At 40.0% G+C, this 19,048-nt stretch overlaps 3 protein-coding genes across 3 annotated transcripts; 2 read left to right on the top strand and 1 right to left on the bottom strand.

The window, feature by feature from the left end:
• Window positions 1–11,923: 11,923 nt before the first annotated feature.
• Window positions 11,924–12,592, bottom strand: LOC122035174. Its single transcript, XM_042594578.1, has one exon. It carries the CDS (start codon window positions 12,417–12,419, stop codon window positions 12,099–12,101), a length of 321 nt encoding a protein of 106 aa, XP_042450512.1. The 5' UTR covers window positions 12,420–12,592; the 3' UTR covers window positions 11,924–12,098.
• Window positions 12,593–12,900: 308 nt separating this feature from the next.
• LOC122033345 (60S ribosomal protein L36a) lies at window positions 12,901–15,258 on the top strand. The gene is made up of 4 exons (XM_042592354.1): window positions 12,901–13,044; window positions 13,865–14,044; window positions 14,891–14,965; window positions 15,041–15,258. The coding sequence occupies exons 1-4, from the start codon at window positions 13,042–13,044 to the stop codon at window positions 15,098–15,100; spliced, it is 318 nt and encodes a 105-aa protein (XP_042448288.1). The 5' UTR covers window positions 12,901–13,041; the 3' UTR covers window positions 15,101–15,258.
• Window positions 15,259–16,383: 1,125 nt separating this feature from the next.
• Window positions 16,384–18,750, top strand: LOC122034119 (disease resistance RPP13-like protein 4). The gene has a single exon (XM_042593245.1). It carries the CDS (start codon window positions 16,384–16,386, stop codon window positions 18,748–18,750), a length of 2,367 nt encoding a protein of 788 aa, XP_042449179.1.
• The last annotated feature ends 298 nt before the right edge of the window (window positions 18,751–19,048 follow it).

Below are 19,048 nucleotides of genomic sequence, written 5' to 3'. Positions count from 1 at the left end.
TGACCTACGGTTGCACCAATAATCTCCCAAACATCTATTCTTGTCCCATATCAAGAATACAACTCTTCCACGAGTGTCAAACATCAAAATACAACTCAACTAGGTCAACCTTGACTTAAGGTTGCACCAACAATCTTTCCAAGTCAAACATCAAAATATAACTCGAGTCAAGTCACCTCGAGTCGAGTCAACCAGGTCAACCTTGACCTAAGGTTGCACCAACAATCTCCCCCTTTTTGATGTTTGACAAAAACCCATAATCAAGTTAGGTTAACCCGATAACCTAACTTAGGTTTTCCAACCATCTTCCAATGTCCAATGTTCTTTCCTTGAACATTCTCCGGACATTCTCCCCTTAGGTTAACCCGATAACCTAACTTAGGTTTTCCAACCATCTTTCAATGTCCAATGTTCTTTCCTTGAACATTCTCCGGACATTCTCCCCTTAGGTTTACCCGATAACCTAACTTGGGTTCTCCAATAATTCTCCCCCTTTTTGACACACATCAAAAAGAATTCCAATGTTCTTTTCTCGAACATTCCTTGACATTCTTCCCCTAGCTTAGGTTAACCCGATAACCTAGCTTGGGTTCTCCAATAATTCTCCAATGAACACTCCCCCCTTTTTGACACACATCAAAAAGAAAAAAGGAGGGTATCAAGGTCAAGAGTTTCTTCCTAATGAAAGTCCCATACCTTTCATTGAAACTCTTAATTTCCCCCTTGATACTAAACTCAACAATCAACTTAGTGATAATCCCATATCACTAAACCTCAAAAGTCTTAAGGAGTAAAAACTCCCCCTAAAAGTCAACTCCCCTTTGACTAATAGGTAAAACTCTCCCTAAAGATCAACTCCCCCTTGACCATTGCACCAACAATGTCTTGGAGAGTTTCAAACCTTTAGAAACCCGAAACTCAACTCCCACAGCTGAAATTTCAAACCACAGTCGAAATTCAGCAAGTTCAGCACACCTGATCGGTCACCGGACCGATCAGGACCCCTCTGGATCGGTCCCCAGACCGATCCAGCCTTCCCTGGATCGGTCCAGTGACCGATCCAGCCTTGGATCAGGCGGTTTCTGATTTCTTCTCTCCCGAAATTCAGAAACTCACAACAAATTCCAGAAAATTCTAAAAATTGTGAAATTTTGAGGATACATTCCTCATACCATATTCTATCAAGGAAAAATAGTTTTCTATGAAAATAGTTTCCATTTTTCAATCTTGATACAAAGTTCAAAAACTTTGAAATAGTTCAAAGTTTAACTCAACTTTGTATCACAATGTTCAATGATGAATGCTATCACTAGGATGGCTTCATCAAGGTTTTTCAAATCAATTTCAAAATGATTTTAAACCTTTTAATTTAGGACCATAATCTTAGGGCTAAATGTACATGACTTGTACACAAGCTTTCCCTATGATCCTCCATTTCTTGAATTAGGCTCATCTAGGTACAAGAACTATGCACCTTGATCCTAATTCATGATCCTAATATCTCACACACATCTAAGGTGTATCAAACCACATTCAAGTCAATTTGATGTGAGATATGGGTTAAGGTCAACTTAGGCTAAGTTCTCATGCATTTTTTAAACACCAATTTGATCTCAATATCAAATTATATGTTTGTCCTCAAATCAATTTCATTGATTATAATGCAAGAGATGATGACATGGCATATAATGATATCATAAGTAAAAACATGTGCCAATGTCATGATGTCATGGCATAAAGTTTGAAAACTTAAATAAAGCATGACATATAAACTAGCCTAAGCATTATCATGACATTTCAAATGATAATAAAATAAATATGATGTCATGGCATGGCATATGACAACCAATCATGGCAAGTTAGCACAAATAAAATACCTAAATTCCCTATCTAAGTATCCTTAGCCTTAGCTAACTTAAAATCTAACCCTAGATTGCCCATATATCCCTAAGAGAAAACCAAAATCCCAATTATGGTATTTCTCTAGGTTTTCTTAAATTGTGCCAAATAAGATTAAAATCGATATTTTTCAAATATGGCACAATTTACTCTTCAAGGAGTAAATAATAATTCTTTTTCATTTTCAAAGGTTATCAAAACCTTGAAAATGCTTCTTGAGTGTCAATTTCCTCAAAGTTGGGTTAACTACCCTTCTAATTGGAGTTGACACTCTCTAACCCATCTATGGGATAGAGAAGATGCTCCTAGGAACCCAATACCTATTTGAGCTCATTGGGTTCACTAAATATTCACTAGGGATGACTTCCCTAGCAACCCTCCTAATGACCCTCTTAGGCTTTGAAGCCTTGGTCATTTGGGTCTCATCAAGGTCAACTATAGGGGTGACTCCTCTTGTAACCTTGGTAATGGTCTTCCTAGCCCTAGGTTTTGTTCCATAATCGAATGGAACATTGTGGTAAGTGGGCTTGACCACTTGGGACTTAGATTTGTGACCCAAACCTTTCTTGTCCTGGGACTTTTGACCCTTAGGCCCTAGAGTTGACTTCTCTAAATTTTTAAGGGCCTTTTCTAGGGTATCAAGCCTTGACCTCAAGACTTGATTCTCCTTTTCTATTATCTCAAGTTTTGATTTGTCATTCTTTCTTGAGGTGTTCCTAGGCATGTGTTTAGTTGATTTAGGGTTTCTACCTAGGTTTTCCTTAACCTTAGAAGTGTTAATCATAGGGTTAGCATTCCTAGTAGTATCCCTATCTAGGTTGACATGTTTAGCACCTAAGCATATGTATTGATTTCTAGTGTTAGCATGCTTATCATTATTGACTAATGTAATAAAATTACTAGCATGTATCCTACTAGAATTGCACGAATGAGCCTTAAATGTTACCTTAGGGTTTGCCTTAGCTCCCCCTATCAAAGTGCTCGGTCTCTTGTCCTTGTGAGATTGCCTCCCCCTCGGACATTGACTCCGATAATGTCCCCTTGCATTGAAAGCACACCACGTGCTCTTTGCCTTTGCGTATCGGGACTCCGGCTTTCTTGACCTTTGGCGCCGGTGGAGTCTTCCTAACCCTCTTTGGACACTTACTCTTGTAGTGCCCAAATTCCCTACACTCAAAGCACATTATGTGTAATTTGCTTGAAATCACAGTGTTTGAGTTACCTAGGGTTGTGGATGTAGATGAGCTTTCTTTTTCATCCCTTCCGGAGGTAGATGCCTCTTCTTGCTCCGATCTTGAACAAGAGCTCTCCTCCTCTTCTTCCTTGGATGTTGAGTAGCCCTCAACTTCCAATTCGCTTCCTGCATGATGTGAGCTACTTGGCTCACTAGGCTCCTTTTCATGGAATTTTGCCAAATTGTTCCACAATTCCTTGGCGTTGTTGTACCTATCTATCTTGCACAAAACATTATTAGGCAAAGCAAATTCAATAATTTTTGTTACCTCGTCATTGATTTCGGATTGTCGGATTTGCTCTTTCGTCCACTCCTTCTTCTTGATAGGTTTTCCTTCCTCATCCATCGGAGGGGAAAACCCTTCTTGTACACAAAACCAATGTAACATATTAGTTCTAAGAAAATACATCATCCTTACCTTCCAATATGTGAAGTTGTCGTGAGACTCGTAGAAGGGTTGAATCGTGACATCTTCTCCGAGTAGATCCATCCTCTAGCTCGTGCTCCCCGGGTGTTAATCCGATGAAGAGCAAACCTTGCTCTGATACCACTTGTTAGGATCCTTCGTACGGCTAGAGAGGGGGGGTGTGAATAGCCGACCCCAAATCGTCGTTTCTTTCTACAAAACGTGTTAGCGCAGCGGAAAAATAAACTAGAAACGAAAGGAAGAATATCAAACCTTAACACAGCGATGTAACGAGGTTCGGAGATTAGGGCTCCTACTCCTCGGCGTGTCCGTAAGGTGGACGAGTCCAGTCAATCCGTTGGTGGATGAGTCCCCGGAGAACCGGCTAATACAATCTCCTTCTGGGTGGAGAAACCTCGCCACAACACACTCTTGCAACAGCAAGTAAGGAGAGTACAGAAATACAAGGAAAGACAGCAAGAAATACAACAGTAAGAAAGCTCTTGCTTGCCTTCTCTTCGACTGGAAGAAGCAGCAGCTCCAAGCGCCTACAACAGCAGGTGACCCAGCCAAAGGGAAGCTCACGCGAAGCTTCAAAGTTTCAAGAACTCAGCAGAGCTCAGCAGCAGGAAGAAGAAGAAGGTTCGAAGAAGAAGTTCTGTAGAGTCGCTCGAATCCTTATATAACCTGCGAACCTGCAAGCCAAAAAGCCAGAAACACAGGAGCCAAAAATAGCCTAGCCGTTGTCTCTCAACGGCTAGGTGATCGATCGTGGACCGATCGGGCACTAATCTGATCGGTCCGAGACCGATCGGGCCCGATCGGTCCCGGACCGATCCCACTTCTTCTGAGAGACCGATCGGTCGGCCCGATCGATGCGGGCTATCTCGATCGGTCCGAGACCGATCAGATGTCGGTCCCCGGACCGATCCCACCTCTCTGTGAGAGAGGCTTCGTCTCGATCGGTCGTGGAGACCGATCAGGGCTTATCCGATCGGTCCCGCCGATCGATGCTCCTGATGCGCTTTGCCTTGTTTGTTATCGATCGGTCACCGGGCCGATCGAGATATACAAACGTATCACTGGATCGGTCTGCAGACCGATCCGGAGCTTGGTTTTTGCCCAAACCAAGTCCCAAGTCTCCCAAACCAACATCCGGTCAACCTTGACCTGTTGGTACATTATGCCTAGCATCCGGTCACTCCCTTGACCTGCTAGCACTCCCTGCTAAGTGTCCGGTCAATCCCTTTGACCCACTTAGACTTTTCCACACCAGATGTCCGATCATCCCTGATCCATCTGGATTTTCCCTTGCCTGGCTTCACTCACCCGGACTTTCACCTGGCTTCACTCACCAGGATTCCACACCGCCTGGCTTCACTCACCAGGACTTTCCAACCGCCTAACATCCAGTTAGGACTTTCCCTGCTTCACTCACCAGGACTTTCCACACCGCCTAACATCCAGTTAGGACTTTCTCACTGCTTCACTCACCAGGACTTTCCACCTGCCTAACATCCCAGTTAGGACTTTCTCACCGCCTGGCTTCACTCACCAGGACTTTCCAACTGCCTAACATCCCAGTTAGGACTTTCCCACTGCCTGGCTTCACTCACCAGGACTTTCCCCGTGCCAAGCTCCCTGCTTGGACTTCTCCAGTGCCAAGTCTCCATACTTGGACTTTTCGCGTTCCCGTGCCAAGCTCCCTGCTTGGACTTCTCCAGTGCCAAGTCTCCATACTTGGACTTTTCGCGTGCCAAGTCTCCATACTTGGACTTTTCAGGTCAACCAGGTCAACCTTGACCTACGGTTGCACCAATAATCTCCCAAACATCTATTCTTGTCCCATATCAAGAATACAACTCTTCCACGAGTGTCAAACATCAAAATACAACTCAACTAGGTCAACCTTGACCTAAGGTTGCACCAACAATCTTTCCAAGTCAAACATCAAAATACAACTCGAGTCAAGTCACCTCGAGTCGGGTCAACCAGGTCAACCTTGACCTAAGGTTGCACCAACAGGAAACCCCAGGAGGAGATAACCCTAGGTACCTAGAGGGAGATAACCCTAGGCAAAGAGAAAAATCTTAAGGGGAGGTAACTCTAGGTAATGAGAAGTCTTGGAAGAGTGAACTCTAAGCAAAGTGAAAGTCCTAGTGAGTGAAACTAAGCCCTAGTGAGTGAAGCTAGTTGGTGAAAGCGCTAATGAGTGAAATCTGACAATGTAACACTAGGGGAAGGTAACCCTAGGTAGTAAGAAGTCTTGAAGGAGTGAACTTCAAGCATGTGTGACTAGATGGTTCTTGGTTGACTGTAAGCGGTCGACCAGACAAACAAAATTTAGTAAACCTAAGTATAATTTTACCAACACTATTTTGTATTACTATTATTGTTGTTATGCTAATTTAGTATTGTAGGAAAGTCCAAACATGTCTGGAGGACCAGATACTTGGCAGGTGAATGAGGTAGGCTCTTGGATGGAATGTGGTGAGGTCGGGTCCCGATAGAGACAAATCTTAGGAGCTGAGCCAACTGAAAAAACCAATGGAGGTTTCTATGTTGAGATCAAGAAAGTCCTAATTGTCTTATTTATGTATTTATATATCTATCTAACTTTATTTTACAGGGCTATTATTGTTGCACTAACTTTGTTTTACAAATTGAACACAATTTGACTTGACCGAGAGTTCAGTCGACTGAATAGAAGGTTCGATCGACTGATCCAGCCAGCATGGTACAATTACGCTCAAGTTCTGTAAAATTGGAAACACGAGTTTATCGTTCGACCGAACAAGCAGTTCAATCAACTGATCTAATTTTTGTAAACGACAGCAATCAGATTAAAATAGATTAAATCGACACAGAAGTGGCAAGATTCAGGTTTGGTCGATCGATCAGCTGGATCAGTCCACTGAACAACGTGATTTACGGGATCAGACAGATCGGATCGTGACAAATAAGGAAGGGCGTGGAGTTCAATTGACCGATAGGAGATTCAGTCGGTTGATAGGTTCAGTCGATCGAATAGTTTTTTAGTCGACCTAATGATGCCTATAAAAGAAGGCCTCGAGGTTCAAACCGAGACAATAATTCTTCATCCTGCTTCATTCTGTTCATAATTCTACTGTGCGTGCAAGCTCCTACTGCTATGATGCCGGAAGGCTCACCTACAATCAAGCTTCATCTTCATTTATATTTTGTTGGTATCTTTATTTTACTTGCACATTGTATTCATACTTGTACTATTTCATCATTTAGTGAATTGCCTAATGAAAGCGAGCAAAGATAACATACCTTGGAGTAGGAGTTGACTGGGCTCCAAACCAAGTAAAAAGGAGAATTGTCTTTTGTCTTTATTTGTTTTATTTACTCTGCTTGACTCTATTTTTACGTTACGAAAAGAAAATATTTTGAATGAACGAGCTTCACTTCCACTCTCTCATCTTTCTCGATCCAATATAAACGAGACACTGAAGCATGACCTAGACAAGTATACCACAAATAAAAATCAGAAGAAGAATGACTTAATTGAAAAGATAATAGATATATCGACACTAGAAGAGACAACATCTGGTACATGGAGCTGATCCAAGACATAGAGTCTCCCTTGCCTACGACCTGTCCTAATCACTTTCTAAGATCCTGAGTCTTGCACATAACAATTGGATGGAGAAAAAAAATTACATATCCAAATTCATACAATTGACTAACAAAAACAAAATTAAGTGTAAGACTAGGAATATAATAAATTAAGAAGAGACAAGCAAGTTGTAACAATAAAACAAACACCTATTAATGACATCGGAGTACCAACAGCAGTCATAATTGATAAAGATGAATTAGAAGACAAGAAGCTAAAAGATGATAGGTCAGATGACATATGATAAGAGGCTCCAGAATCTAAGATTGACAAAGAGGAAGGTATACCTGATATACAGAGGATGGCAAATGTATATGAGAAGAAGCAGACATGACAGAGGGCTATGAAACAAGAAATTGTTGAAATTGCTCAAGCATATACGGATCTAAAGAGGAGACAACCATTGCATTATTAGACTGAGGTAGTCCATATGACAACTATTGTGGTTGATTATCATATTTTCATGAAGCATTCTGATGTAGTAATGATTGCTATTGAGGTCATTGCTATTGATATTACCGCGGTGGTCATTTCTGTTGCTGCAGTAGTTTACTTTTGTTCAAAAATAATAGACACTGAGACTTCCAGTGTCCCTTGTCTTTTCAATAAGCACACTCATCACTAAAAACTTTCAAAGTCAACTTATTTTGGTTATGAGGCGAAGGCCACTATGGTGCTACAAAAACTGATGGCATAGATGGTGCAATAGTCCTCTTATCAGCCTAAGACTTAAGACGAATATCCTCAGCTAGCAGTTCATGTACCACTAAATCAATGGAAGGAAGAGGACTTCGATGTACAATTATTCCACGCAATCCTTCAAAATCATCATGAAGAGCCAACAAGAATTGAACCAGACGTTGTTTTTCTTTACGAGTGACATAAGCAAGGAATGCTCGCAATTCTGAGGATTCTGCGAGTTCCAACTGGTCTCATAGTTTTGACATGGCAAAATAAAAGTTTTGGATGCCCATATCTTGCTGCCGAAGTACGCGAATATCTACTTCTAATTGATATTATTTGATAAAGTTAAACCGCGTGTATAATTTTGTCAGATGATCCTAAATCTCTTTGATTGTCTCGTACTTAGCCAACAAAACACTAATGGAGTGTGAAACACAATTATTAATCCACATAATAATCTTCACATTATCGGCCTCCAAAACATCCAACGATTTTGCATAATCATTAGAATTGTTATTCTTAGGTTTAATTCACACATCTGAAACATATCCCCATATAGATTTTTTTCGTAAGAAGTTTTTCATAACACATCTGCAATACGAATAATTTTTTCCATTCAGTCGGACACTAATCGATTGAAATGAATCATCTGTATGACCACTCATGATGACAAAATGAATTGTGCTCATGAATAACCGAATAATAAACAAAACCAAGTTAACGTGAAAACAAAAGAAGCTCAATCAAAACTGTAAGGTTCAGAACAAAAAATGATAAGGATCCATCAAAAATTTTTCTTCAATCAAAGTGAAGACTATCAAATTAGCAGTTCTTTAATCAAACTACTAAAACCATGAAGATGAAGGTTCTAATACCATATAAAAATTGAGAAGAGGAAAAGGTAGCCATCTTGATGAATCTAAAAAAGTATATGAGAAATAAAGAGTACAAAATCTTATATAGCTAGAATAAGAAATCCTAAATCCTAAATTGAAAAGAGAAAAAATTAAATTACCCTAAAGACTATAAACAAATAATCTAATATACAATCTAACAGGTAATACAAACAAGTAAATTATGAGGGATATTTTACTCTAGCGCAATGACTTTTACATGAGGAAGGTAAGACATCCAACAATGTATGCTAGATATGCTAAGAATTAACTTCAAGATTTATTTAAGCAAATAACCATACAAATTTTAACTGTACCAACTCTGGGCGATGAAAGATTTCTTCGTGAAAAGATGTCTTTAATTAATGATATCATTCATCATTTAATTAATTAATTATTTAATTAAACAAATTTAGAACTAATTGATTTATTATTTAATTAATTAAATAAGGTGTAGCATATATTAATTAATCATACTTTGATTAATTAATATTATAGCTATTCATTAATTGTTTATTTTTTATAAATAAATTAATGTTCTTAATTAATCAATTAATTAATATATCTATTAATTAATTTTAATTCGTTGAGGCATTCTTTTGCAGTTAAATTTTGAAAATTAATTCTGATTTCACTGGTATACTCAAATTGGTGTACATATATTCACGTTCGCGAACCCAACGTATGTGCCAGCTAAAATTTTCCATCCGATTATATCTAATTAACTCTTCATTATTTAAATAATCTTAGATATTAATTTCTTAATTATTTTTATAACCAAATTAAATCGAATATATATTTCTAACGGTGACCAATTTGATTCTACGAAAATTTTTCATCGAAGAGAAAATTAGAAAGGACTCCCGGTTGGCTATCCGGAGTCGACAGCGTTTATAATTTGTCATCTCATTATAAAAAAAATATCCTGTAATAGATCAGGATTCAAATCTTAAATTTATGATTAACCACTTAAGTGCCGGACTACTATATCATTATCCCAATTTTCCAACATTTTGCATCTTACGCAAATAGCCGTAAGATCTTTAATTTCAAATAGAATCCTACACCTTTGGCCCTTATCTCAATAGTTCTTTATAGAGACATTTGATCAATTTTGGATACAGCTTCTAGGCTATAATTCAAAGTTATCCATGACCGATATCGATGCAAACTACCCTCTTCTAATCCACTCAAAAATTTGAAAGAACTAAATTTCATCGAGTTGAACTTATCCTGTGTGGAGATAAATATCAATATTGTTATAACAATTTGCTTTTTGTCTTGAGATGTTTTTTTTAATCTAGGTTTTTAGTTAACCGACTAATTTTAGAGATAGATTTTATGAAAAATTTTCATTAGTAGGATAAATTTAGAAAGTGCTCAGGTTGAAGTTCACTATCTTGCTCCACTCCCCACTTGGATAATTGTACTTTGCATTACTTTTCATAATTTTCCCCACTAAAATAGAGTATGTGCATGCTTCAACCGAGATTCAAATCGTGGTGCTCTTGAATATCCATCATGCGCGTTGCACTGTGCTCCAGGAGTTTTTTTTCTTGCTTTATAACTTTATTGGATGTTTATGTTGGACAATATACCGAAAATATTTGAGAATTTTAGTTGAATTGAAATTACATAGTCAATTTCAACCTAACCGTCGAGATAACTTGAATGATAATTTCATACTATCGGCTTTTAAAGTTAGGCCGATCGCAGTTGCTAGTTTGTTTGGAAGATGACTACTTCTCGTTGTGTCCGAGTCTCCGCTGAGTTCGAGTGGAAAGTCAAGTCGGCCGAATGCTCTCAGTTCCGAGTCGGGAAGTAAAGTCGCCAAGTCAATATTCGAGTACCACCCTCAAGCTGATGTCGAGCGGAAGCTGAATGGTCCTGAGTGGACGCCGTGTTCTTGAGTGGATGTCGAGTGTTCTTGAGTGGATGCCGAGTGTTTTCGAGTGGATGTCGAGTCGGGAAGAAGCGTTCAAGTCACTGAGTCGAGAAATGAAGATGTTAATACCTGAAGCAGTTTTCTTGAAATATACTCATCCTATCTCCGACTATTTTTTGAGGTTTTCTTGGGTCATCTGTTTTTTAAGATTATTGCCACGGAACATTGGTGGATCACGACGAACTGAAAATGTATCCGATTGCTATCACGGATGAATCTACCGAATAAATGTACGACAGAGAGAAAAGTTATGGAACGAAAGCTTGAGCGTCTGCTCTAAATTCTCTTTTTTTCTTTGCTTTGCTAATGACCTTATAAAGGAGTATAGCCTTTGGCGATAGTAAATAGCCAAATATAACATGTGTAAGAGTTTCTCTCCATTCATTTATTTATATCATTAATGTATAACCATTTAAACCAATAAACTTGCTAAAATCTCATTCACACTAAAATCTCTTTGTTACTTTTCGTCTATTTTCCATTCCCATTTCTAACCGTTTGCACCTGGGAAGATTTAGTTGGATACTGTGCTGATGGAGAATAAAGGATGTTAGTGTACGAGTACATTCCACTAGGTTCGTTGGAGATCATCTACTAGGTTTGTGTTGCATTAGATCTTATTCCAAATTCGATGTTTTAATCTCTTGTTTTAATAACTTTTACAGTTCTACTTAGTGTGTGAAACTATCAGATTTGGCACCAAATGCTAAGCCATTGGACTGGCTCACAAGAATGAAAATTGCAGCTGGTGCAGCCAAAGGATTGCAATACCTGCATGAGATTGCAAACCCACCAGTGATTTATTGAGATTTCAAGGCATCAAACATCCTTCTCGACGAGGGTTGTCATGACAACCCGAAGTTATCAGATTTTGGCCTCGCGAAGCTTGGTCCAACTGGAGACAAGATGTCAGTTGTGTACAGTTTCGGAGTTGTGTTCGTGGAGCTGATCACCAGAAGGAGAGCAATTACAAGCAAAATTTGGTTCACTGGGTATCTTTACTTATCTTGTTGTTTCAACTTGATCTTAGAACATGATGAGGTCTTTCTGTTGGCATATGCACAGGCAGAGCCATTGTTCAAGGACAAGAGGAAGTTTGTGGCAGTGGCTGATCCACTGCTGGAGGGGAAATACCCCCCATAAAGGCCCCCTGTATCAAGCTCTTGCTGTGGCTGCAATGTGTCTGCAAGAGGAGGCAAGGACCAATAGCCCTAAACCTTTATTGATTATCACAATTTGTTGAGCATTCCATACTAAACAACCATCAAATGCAACACCACTGTATACACTAGAACAAAGAATAAGAGAGCAAAAGAATGTATATATTTATTCTCTACAGTGCTAATTCTCGGACAACATTACAGAGGACAAACCAAAGGAGTCCAAGAATTCATCTAGTCTTCAGGCACATACTTCCCATCGGTTCTCAAGTTCTTGTAGCCAATTGCTCCAGCTTTCTCGATTCCTTTTGTGTCAATCACATCCACTGCAGAGCACACACTAGGAAGAAACCCTCCTCTAGCTGGTAACTTCTTCTTCTTCCTCCTCCTCTGTACTTCTCTACTTGAGCCTGGCTTTTGCTTATAGTCCCTACTGGTGGAGGCTTCCTGGTGGTCTGGATTTAGCCTTCGAAAGTACTCAATCTCCTGCGACACCAGCGACCCAATTGTTCCCCGGGCACCAACCTCCGCCGGAGGCGGCGGCTCAGCTGCCATTTCTTCTAGTTAAAGCTGTGGAAATGGAGTAAGTAGCTCAGGGCAGCTCAGCTGCCATTTCTTCTAGTTAAAGCTATGGAAATGGAGTAAGTAGCTCAGGATGCTGCTTTGGTTTGGTTGGTTTCACTTTGTATGCTTTGTGGTTGGAGAATGGAGATGCTTGCAGTCGGTGCTTGCCTGTCACATAAATGCTGGTTCTTTTTCCATGCTTGCGGTTGCAATTTGTCTTTGTGTTGCTAGATTTGATGCTGAAACAGTGCTATCGATTTGTTTAACTGCCTTTGAGTCAAATCTGTAACTGAGATAATTCTAAAACTCTAGGGATATTTCTATACGGCTGTAAATTACATGAGCAAAAGTGAACATGTCTTTCAAAGAAAGCAGAGGGAAGGTTTCATATTTAAGGACTTGATATAAATGGGCTGTAATTGCATAAAGCCCAATTCGGAGCCCAGAAAGGCATGCACGACGAGGGGCAAAGCTGGTATTTGAAGATTTCTGTAAAACCCTAACATTCTAATGTCGTCCTTGGTATAAAACGCCTATCCGTCTCTCCTTTGGATTGCCCTATCTCCATTGGCTCCGGCGCCGCCACGCGGGTTTCGAACAGCACTGCGGCACCATGGTAAACTGATCAATCATTTTCCTTGTCCCGGTTTGAAGTAGTGTGTGATTGTTACCTCAGTGCTTGCTTTTAATTCGATCTCCACTCAATCTCTTTGAAATTAAGGGTCAAAATTGGATTTTAGTTGTTAATTTTTGATCTATCGGGCACTTCTTTGTTGGCGAAGTAAGAGGCTAGAGAGTTATGCGAGTTTGATCATGTTCCATTATGTAGTGGTGCTGAAATCCTATACGCTTCTTGAACCTGATTTGTGCTTAGAGGAAAAATGTCTGATCTACAGTAATTTGAACACAAACCTTGTGAGGATATCTGAGTAACTGGTCATTTATGCTCGGGAAAGTTCAGTATCTAGCTAATAAAACTATGTTCCATTATGTAGCTTGTAGTGCGTGATTTACATTTATTATCTTAATCCGTATCAAATAAAAAATGCTCACTTGATTATTCCACATGGTTAGATTATGCCATTGTGATTCGCTGTATCTTAAATCAAGCCTTTTTTTTTTAAATTTGAAAGAGAAATAAACTAACAGATGCATGACAAAAAGCATGTGAGATTCTGAACCTTCAACATGTTATATTTATGGTATTGATTATGAAAAAAATATTATCTTGCAATTCACATTTTTCTTTGTGTGAATTGGTTTGTGGTTGAAGTTCCAGAGTTTATGTTTGTGATTATATTTTTCTCCTGTAACTGGATCCCTTTGAGAGATGAGACTCTTAATTCTTTTAGAAGGCCCTTTGTCTCTTTGCTCTTATTGCATTTCTTTGCCTAGTTTATTTTTCTTGACTCTGGTCTTTTGCTTTTGTCACGCAGGTGAATGTTCCCAAGACAAAGAAGACTTACTGCAAGAACAAAGCTTGCAAGAAGCACACCCTTCATAAGGTTACACAGTATAAGAAGGGAAAGGATAGACTATCTGCTCAAGGAAAGCGCCGTTATGACAGGAAACAATCTGGGTATGGTGGACAAACAAAGCCTGTTTTCCACAAGAAGGTATTCTGGCCTTTTCTGTGCCCTGAAAATGGGATAATATTGATCTTTTACCGTTAGATACCTATCTGCTATGTTTGTAAATATTTGGTTACTTGATTGACACCAAATCATTGGTTGTGGGTTTTATTTTCTTGAGAAAATGAATCATATATTTTACCTTTTCCTACAACTGGCAAAAGTGAAATAATTGTGATTTTTTCCCCAACTTCTAACTATGAAATTGGTTTCAAAAGAGCATGTAGATGATAGTTGCATAACATATTTGCAGTATGTGGCAGTATATCAACATAAATTACTAAAAAATTACTCATAAGATATGGATAAAAATTACCAACATATTTACAATAAAAAAATATTAAACTGTATATCAAATTCATACAGAGATAGAGAAATTCAAACCATACAGTGTAAAACTCAGAGTACAACAACTAATGTTAATCAACAATATAAATAACGTTTGTATAATTAGTAATATCTCTTTCATAACAAGTGTCATAAGTTAATATTTTATAAGTTATGAATGACAAAATTGTGTTGTTTAGGTCTGTGTAGTTCAATCTAAATTAGTTAAATGACTTAATTAAGATTTTTTTTAATTGTATATGTGGTGCTACATGCCATATGTGGTCAAATGCGGCTTTTCTGAGGTACTCAAAATTTCTTATAGGGTACCCATCTGAATTTCCCTTGATGATCTAGGTGAAGACCTTATTTTAATATGTGATGTCTTAGTTTGATCTTTTCTGAAGTTTCTGTTTTGAGCTTAGTTTCTTTAAACTAATTCATAGTCGTATTTAATGCTTAGCAGTATAAAATCGTAAGCAATAGAACTAATTCCTTTTTCAGGCAAAAACAACAAAGAAGATTGTGTTGAAACTTCAATGCCAGAGCTGCAAGCATTATTCACAGCATCCCATAAAAGTTTGTACTTATATTTTACCTCTTTGTCCTTTGTAAATTTTCCACCTGTGGCTAATATCTATTTTGTTGTCTCAGAGATGCAAGCACTTTGAGATTGGAGGAGACAAAAAGGGCAAGGGAACTTCGCTCTTCTAGTTTGTTTGTTTCTCAAATTCTAGGTGATGTTATATTTTCATATGTTATTAGTCTGATGTCATGAACGTTATTTACTGTTTTATTTATCTACATCTTGGTGATGTTATTTTGGTGTCATTGGAACCTTACTTTTGATTTACTCATTTATTTCACTTTAAGATGAGTGTTGTACATGAGTTATGTTGAAATGATTGTCTGCTTGGTTTGTTAGTTTCTGTCTAGCAACATGATTTGTTTATAGTTAAAATACTTATTTCATTAGGAGTGAGGATTAGGTTAAAATTGAAATCAAATATATTGAATTATTTTTTAGAAAATCGAACTGATTGATTTTTTTTTTTGTAAAACTTAGAATAAATTGAATTGATAAAATTTTGGTTAAATTAGTTTTTGACTGAATTAATTGAATTTTCAGTATTCACTTCGTCTTTCTTCTTCCGCCTTTCTTTTCCAATCCTCTATCCTCTCAAAGAAAGGGGGATTTTTCCCACAAAAATATTATATACTAATAAGTCCAACTTCCATTGGAACAAGGAGATGAATAGAGATTTACTGGGTTTAATTTTATTTTGATTAATTCAGTTTTATTGAATAATATATTTAAAAATTAAATTAATTAAAATTTTAAAAATAAAAATAAAATTTTGAATTAACCGAACTAAAATTTTAAAATCAGTTTGTTTAATTTAACTAAATTTTTATCCGGGATTAGGAGTCAAATTGAAAATTTAGTTTCTGCCCACCCTGTCATCTTTATATCTATTTCAGAATTGGTCTAAGATGTAATTATCAGGCATTGATTTATGTCTATGCAACCTTATGGATTCAAACATTAGACTGATTGAATTGCCATGGCTTTTGATTGCTTTACTAGTGATTTCTTTAGTATGCATGTTATTCGCAATGTTTGCTAGTGATCTGAGTGCAAGGTTAAGGCTTTGCATATCTCATCTAGTTTATTAAAAAATAAATCTTTAGACAAGAATAATTGAATAACCTACCAGCGAAGCTAGATCTCCTTTATAAAAAGTCACAGTTATCATATAATGAGGATCCTCTAGACAAGAACAATCGAATAACCTACCAACGAAGCTAAATCTCCTGGTGCATTTCTTTTCTTTTCTTTTCTTCTTTAATGTTTCCTCAGCATCAAGTATGGCATTTCGAAATATGCCAATCTCATGGTAATTACCACAAAAGGTCCTAGATATATATACAACACGAACTTGATCGTGGATGCTTCATCATTCACAGAGATAATTAATAAGCATTAATTCGTCGCCATGTCTTCCTGCGGCGGACGCATGGCCGACATCCTCTCTCGCCTGTCAATGCGCTTGGAGGAGCTCAAACTCAAAGTCGACGTCTCAAAAGGTTGGCAAGAGAACTTCAAGGACATCGAGGCCAAAATGAAGGACCTGCAAAATCAGCTCTGGCGGGGAAACGAAAGCCAGGTCATGGAGCAACTCGACATCGCAACCCGCGCTCTCGACGAGATCAACACCGACCCGAAAACCGCCATTAGCTCCAAACGCATGGATCAACTTCTGGAAGCGATCACCATGGCTTCCTGCGGCGGACTCATCGCCGACACGCTCTCTCGCCTGTCAACGCGCTTGGACGAGCTCAAACTCCAAGTACAGTCTAAAGGTTTGCAAGACAAATTCAAGGACGTCGAGGCCAAGATGAAGGACCTGCAAAGTCAGCTCTGGCAGGGAAAAGAAAGACAGATCATGGAGCAACTCGACATTGCAGCCCGCATTCTCGACGAGATCATCGACACCGACCCGAAAACTGCCATTCGCTCCCAACTGATGGATCAACTTAAGGAAGCGATTACCAAAGCCGCAGGCCCCGATAAACAAGACACACCGTCGGCGTCGACGCCGACGGATCAATGGGAGGAGCCGGAGGAGGGTGTGACAGTCGTAGAGCAAAAGCTTCAGAAGAGTCCGGCGTGGGCGCACCTCAAGCTCGTGGTCGACAGCCTCGATCCGTTGCTCAAGGACTGTCTCTTCACCCTCACCGTCTTCTCGCCCAACGTCGACATTCAGAAGCGGCTGCTTCTCCACTGGTGGATGGGGGAGGGTTTCGTCCGGTGCATCGAAGCCGGGAAGCTCTGCTTCGATCAGCTGGTGGAAAAGGGCTTGGTCGTCCCAGTCGGCAAGCGGCACTGCGGAAAGCACCACTACTGCCAGGTCCAGTCCTGGTTGCGCCCTCTACTGGTCGCCGTCTCAAATGCGAACGGCTTCCTCGACTACGACGAGGCCGGGAAGCCCGCCGACGACTACTCGTTCAGTCGCCGCTTGTGCCTGCGCCCGCGCCAGGGGCGCATAGCGTCTCCCAAGGACGGGACGGCGGATAGCCGGCTGATGACGGTCTACAACGTCGGCAATCTTCAACCCAATTTCCCGACGGATTGGCTACTCAACAAGAAGGAGCTCACAACCCTGCAGCTGGGGAGGTGGCGGAAGGACGACAAGGAGCGGCCGCTCTTGTCCTTCTTCGACAAAGAGTTCTTGTGGGGGCTGGGAAAATGCAGCGCGTTGAGGTACCTGAGCTTGAGGGGCGTCTCCCGATTAGAGAGGCTGCCTCAGCACTCCGTCGAGAAGCTCCGCAAGCTGCTGGTGCTGGACCTGCGCTCCTGCCACAACCTCGAGAAACTGCCGCCGAATCTGGGCGACGCCCGGAGGCTGCAGTTCCTGGACGTGTCGGATTGCACCCTGCTGGACCAGATGCCAAAGACGCTCGCTTCCTTGTCGGAGCTCGAGGTGCTCAAGGGCTTCGTGGTCTGCGATTACTGGAACAGGGATTGTTGCCAGATCGGCGACTTGCTGAAGCTGACCAAGTTGAGGAAGTTGAGCATCACCACAAGCCGCGAGTTTAACGACCGCGAGGTCGTGAAATTGCGCGAGCTCATCAACGGCCTCACTTCCCTCGCGATAACATGGGGAGTCTTCAGCAAGGAGGAGAACACGCAGAAAGTGAAATCTGTGAAGGAAAACCCCCGTGCGGGAGATAAGAAACTGAAACCTACTTCCCCATCGAAATTGGAGAAGCTGGAGCTCGGGTGCTTCAACGAGAAAAGGCTCCCGAAATGGATCGTTCCCGACGAGTTGAGTAATTTGAAGAAGCTGTACATATCAGGGGGAATTCTCAATAGCCTTGAAGATGCTCAGGGGAAGACGTGGTGGGGGGTGGAAGTTCTGCGGGTGAGGTTCCTCATCCATCTGCAGGACGACTGGGAAAGCATAAGAATTTGGTTTCCCGACCTCATCTGCGTGGAGAAATCCAAATGTATGCTGTCATCTTGGCCTTGCGACGAAGAAGGGTATTGGCAAAAAGACGTTGGAAAAAGCAGCGACGATGAGGCTGAAAGTGAAGTTGAAGAAGATAGCGAGGCTGAGGTTGAAGGTGAAGTTAGAAAAAAAAACGGGAGTGAAGTTGAAGAAAGTAGCAACGCTGAGGTTGAAGATGAAGCTAGAAAAAGTAAAGGAAGTGAAGTTGAAGAAAGTAACAATGCCGAGGATGAAAGCCAATCCGAAGAAGGTAGCAACACAGAAGTTGAAGGTGTAGAAGGAGAAAGGAGCGAGAGTGAAGTTAAAAAAGGTAGCAATGCTTCTGACGATAGTGAAAATGGAAGAAATTAAATTACCGCTAAGGAGTGAAGTTGAAAGAGTAGCAACATTGGTGAAGGGAGTGAAAATGAAGAAGATAGCAATTCAGAGGATGTAATATGAATGAAGTTGAAAATATAAAGGGTTCTAAGGGGGACTCTCTCGAGTGACATTTTATGATCACTTGGTTGTGATACGGGTTGCAACTTTGGCTTTTTGAACAACACTATAAGGTTTTCACTTTGTGTGTTTGTATGTTTTCTTTGGTAAGGTTGTGTATTATAAGATCTTGAATTTTCCCATGCTTGGCAAGTTATGATGCAGTATTACG

This window comes from Zingiber officinale, chromosome 11B (assembly GCF_018446385.1).
Source record: "Zingiber officinale cultivar Zhangliang chromosome 11B, Zo_v1.1, whole genome shotgun sequence".
In the NCBI taxonomy this organism is placed as follows: Eukaryota; Viridiplantae; Streptophyta; class Magnoliopsida; order Zingiberales; family Zingiberaceae; genus Zingiber; species Zingiber officinale.
The sequence above is the reverse complement of the archived record's forward strand: the minus strand, read 5'-3'. Positions and strand labels throughout refer to the sequence as shown.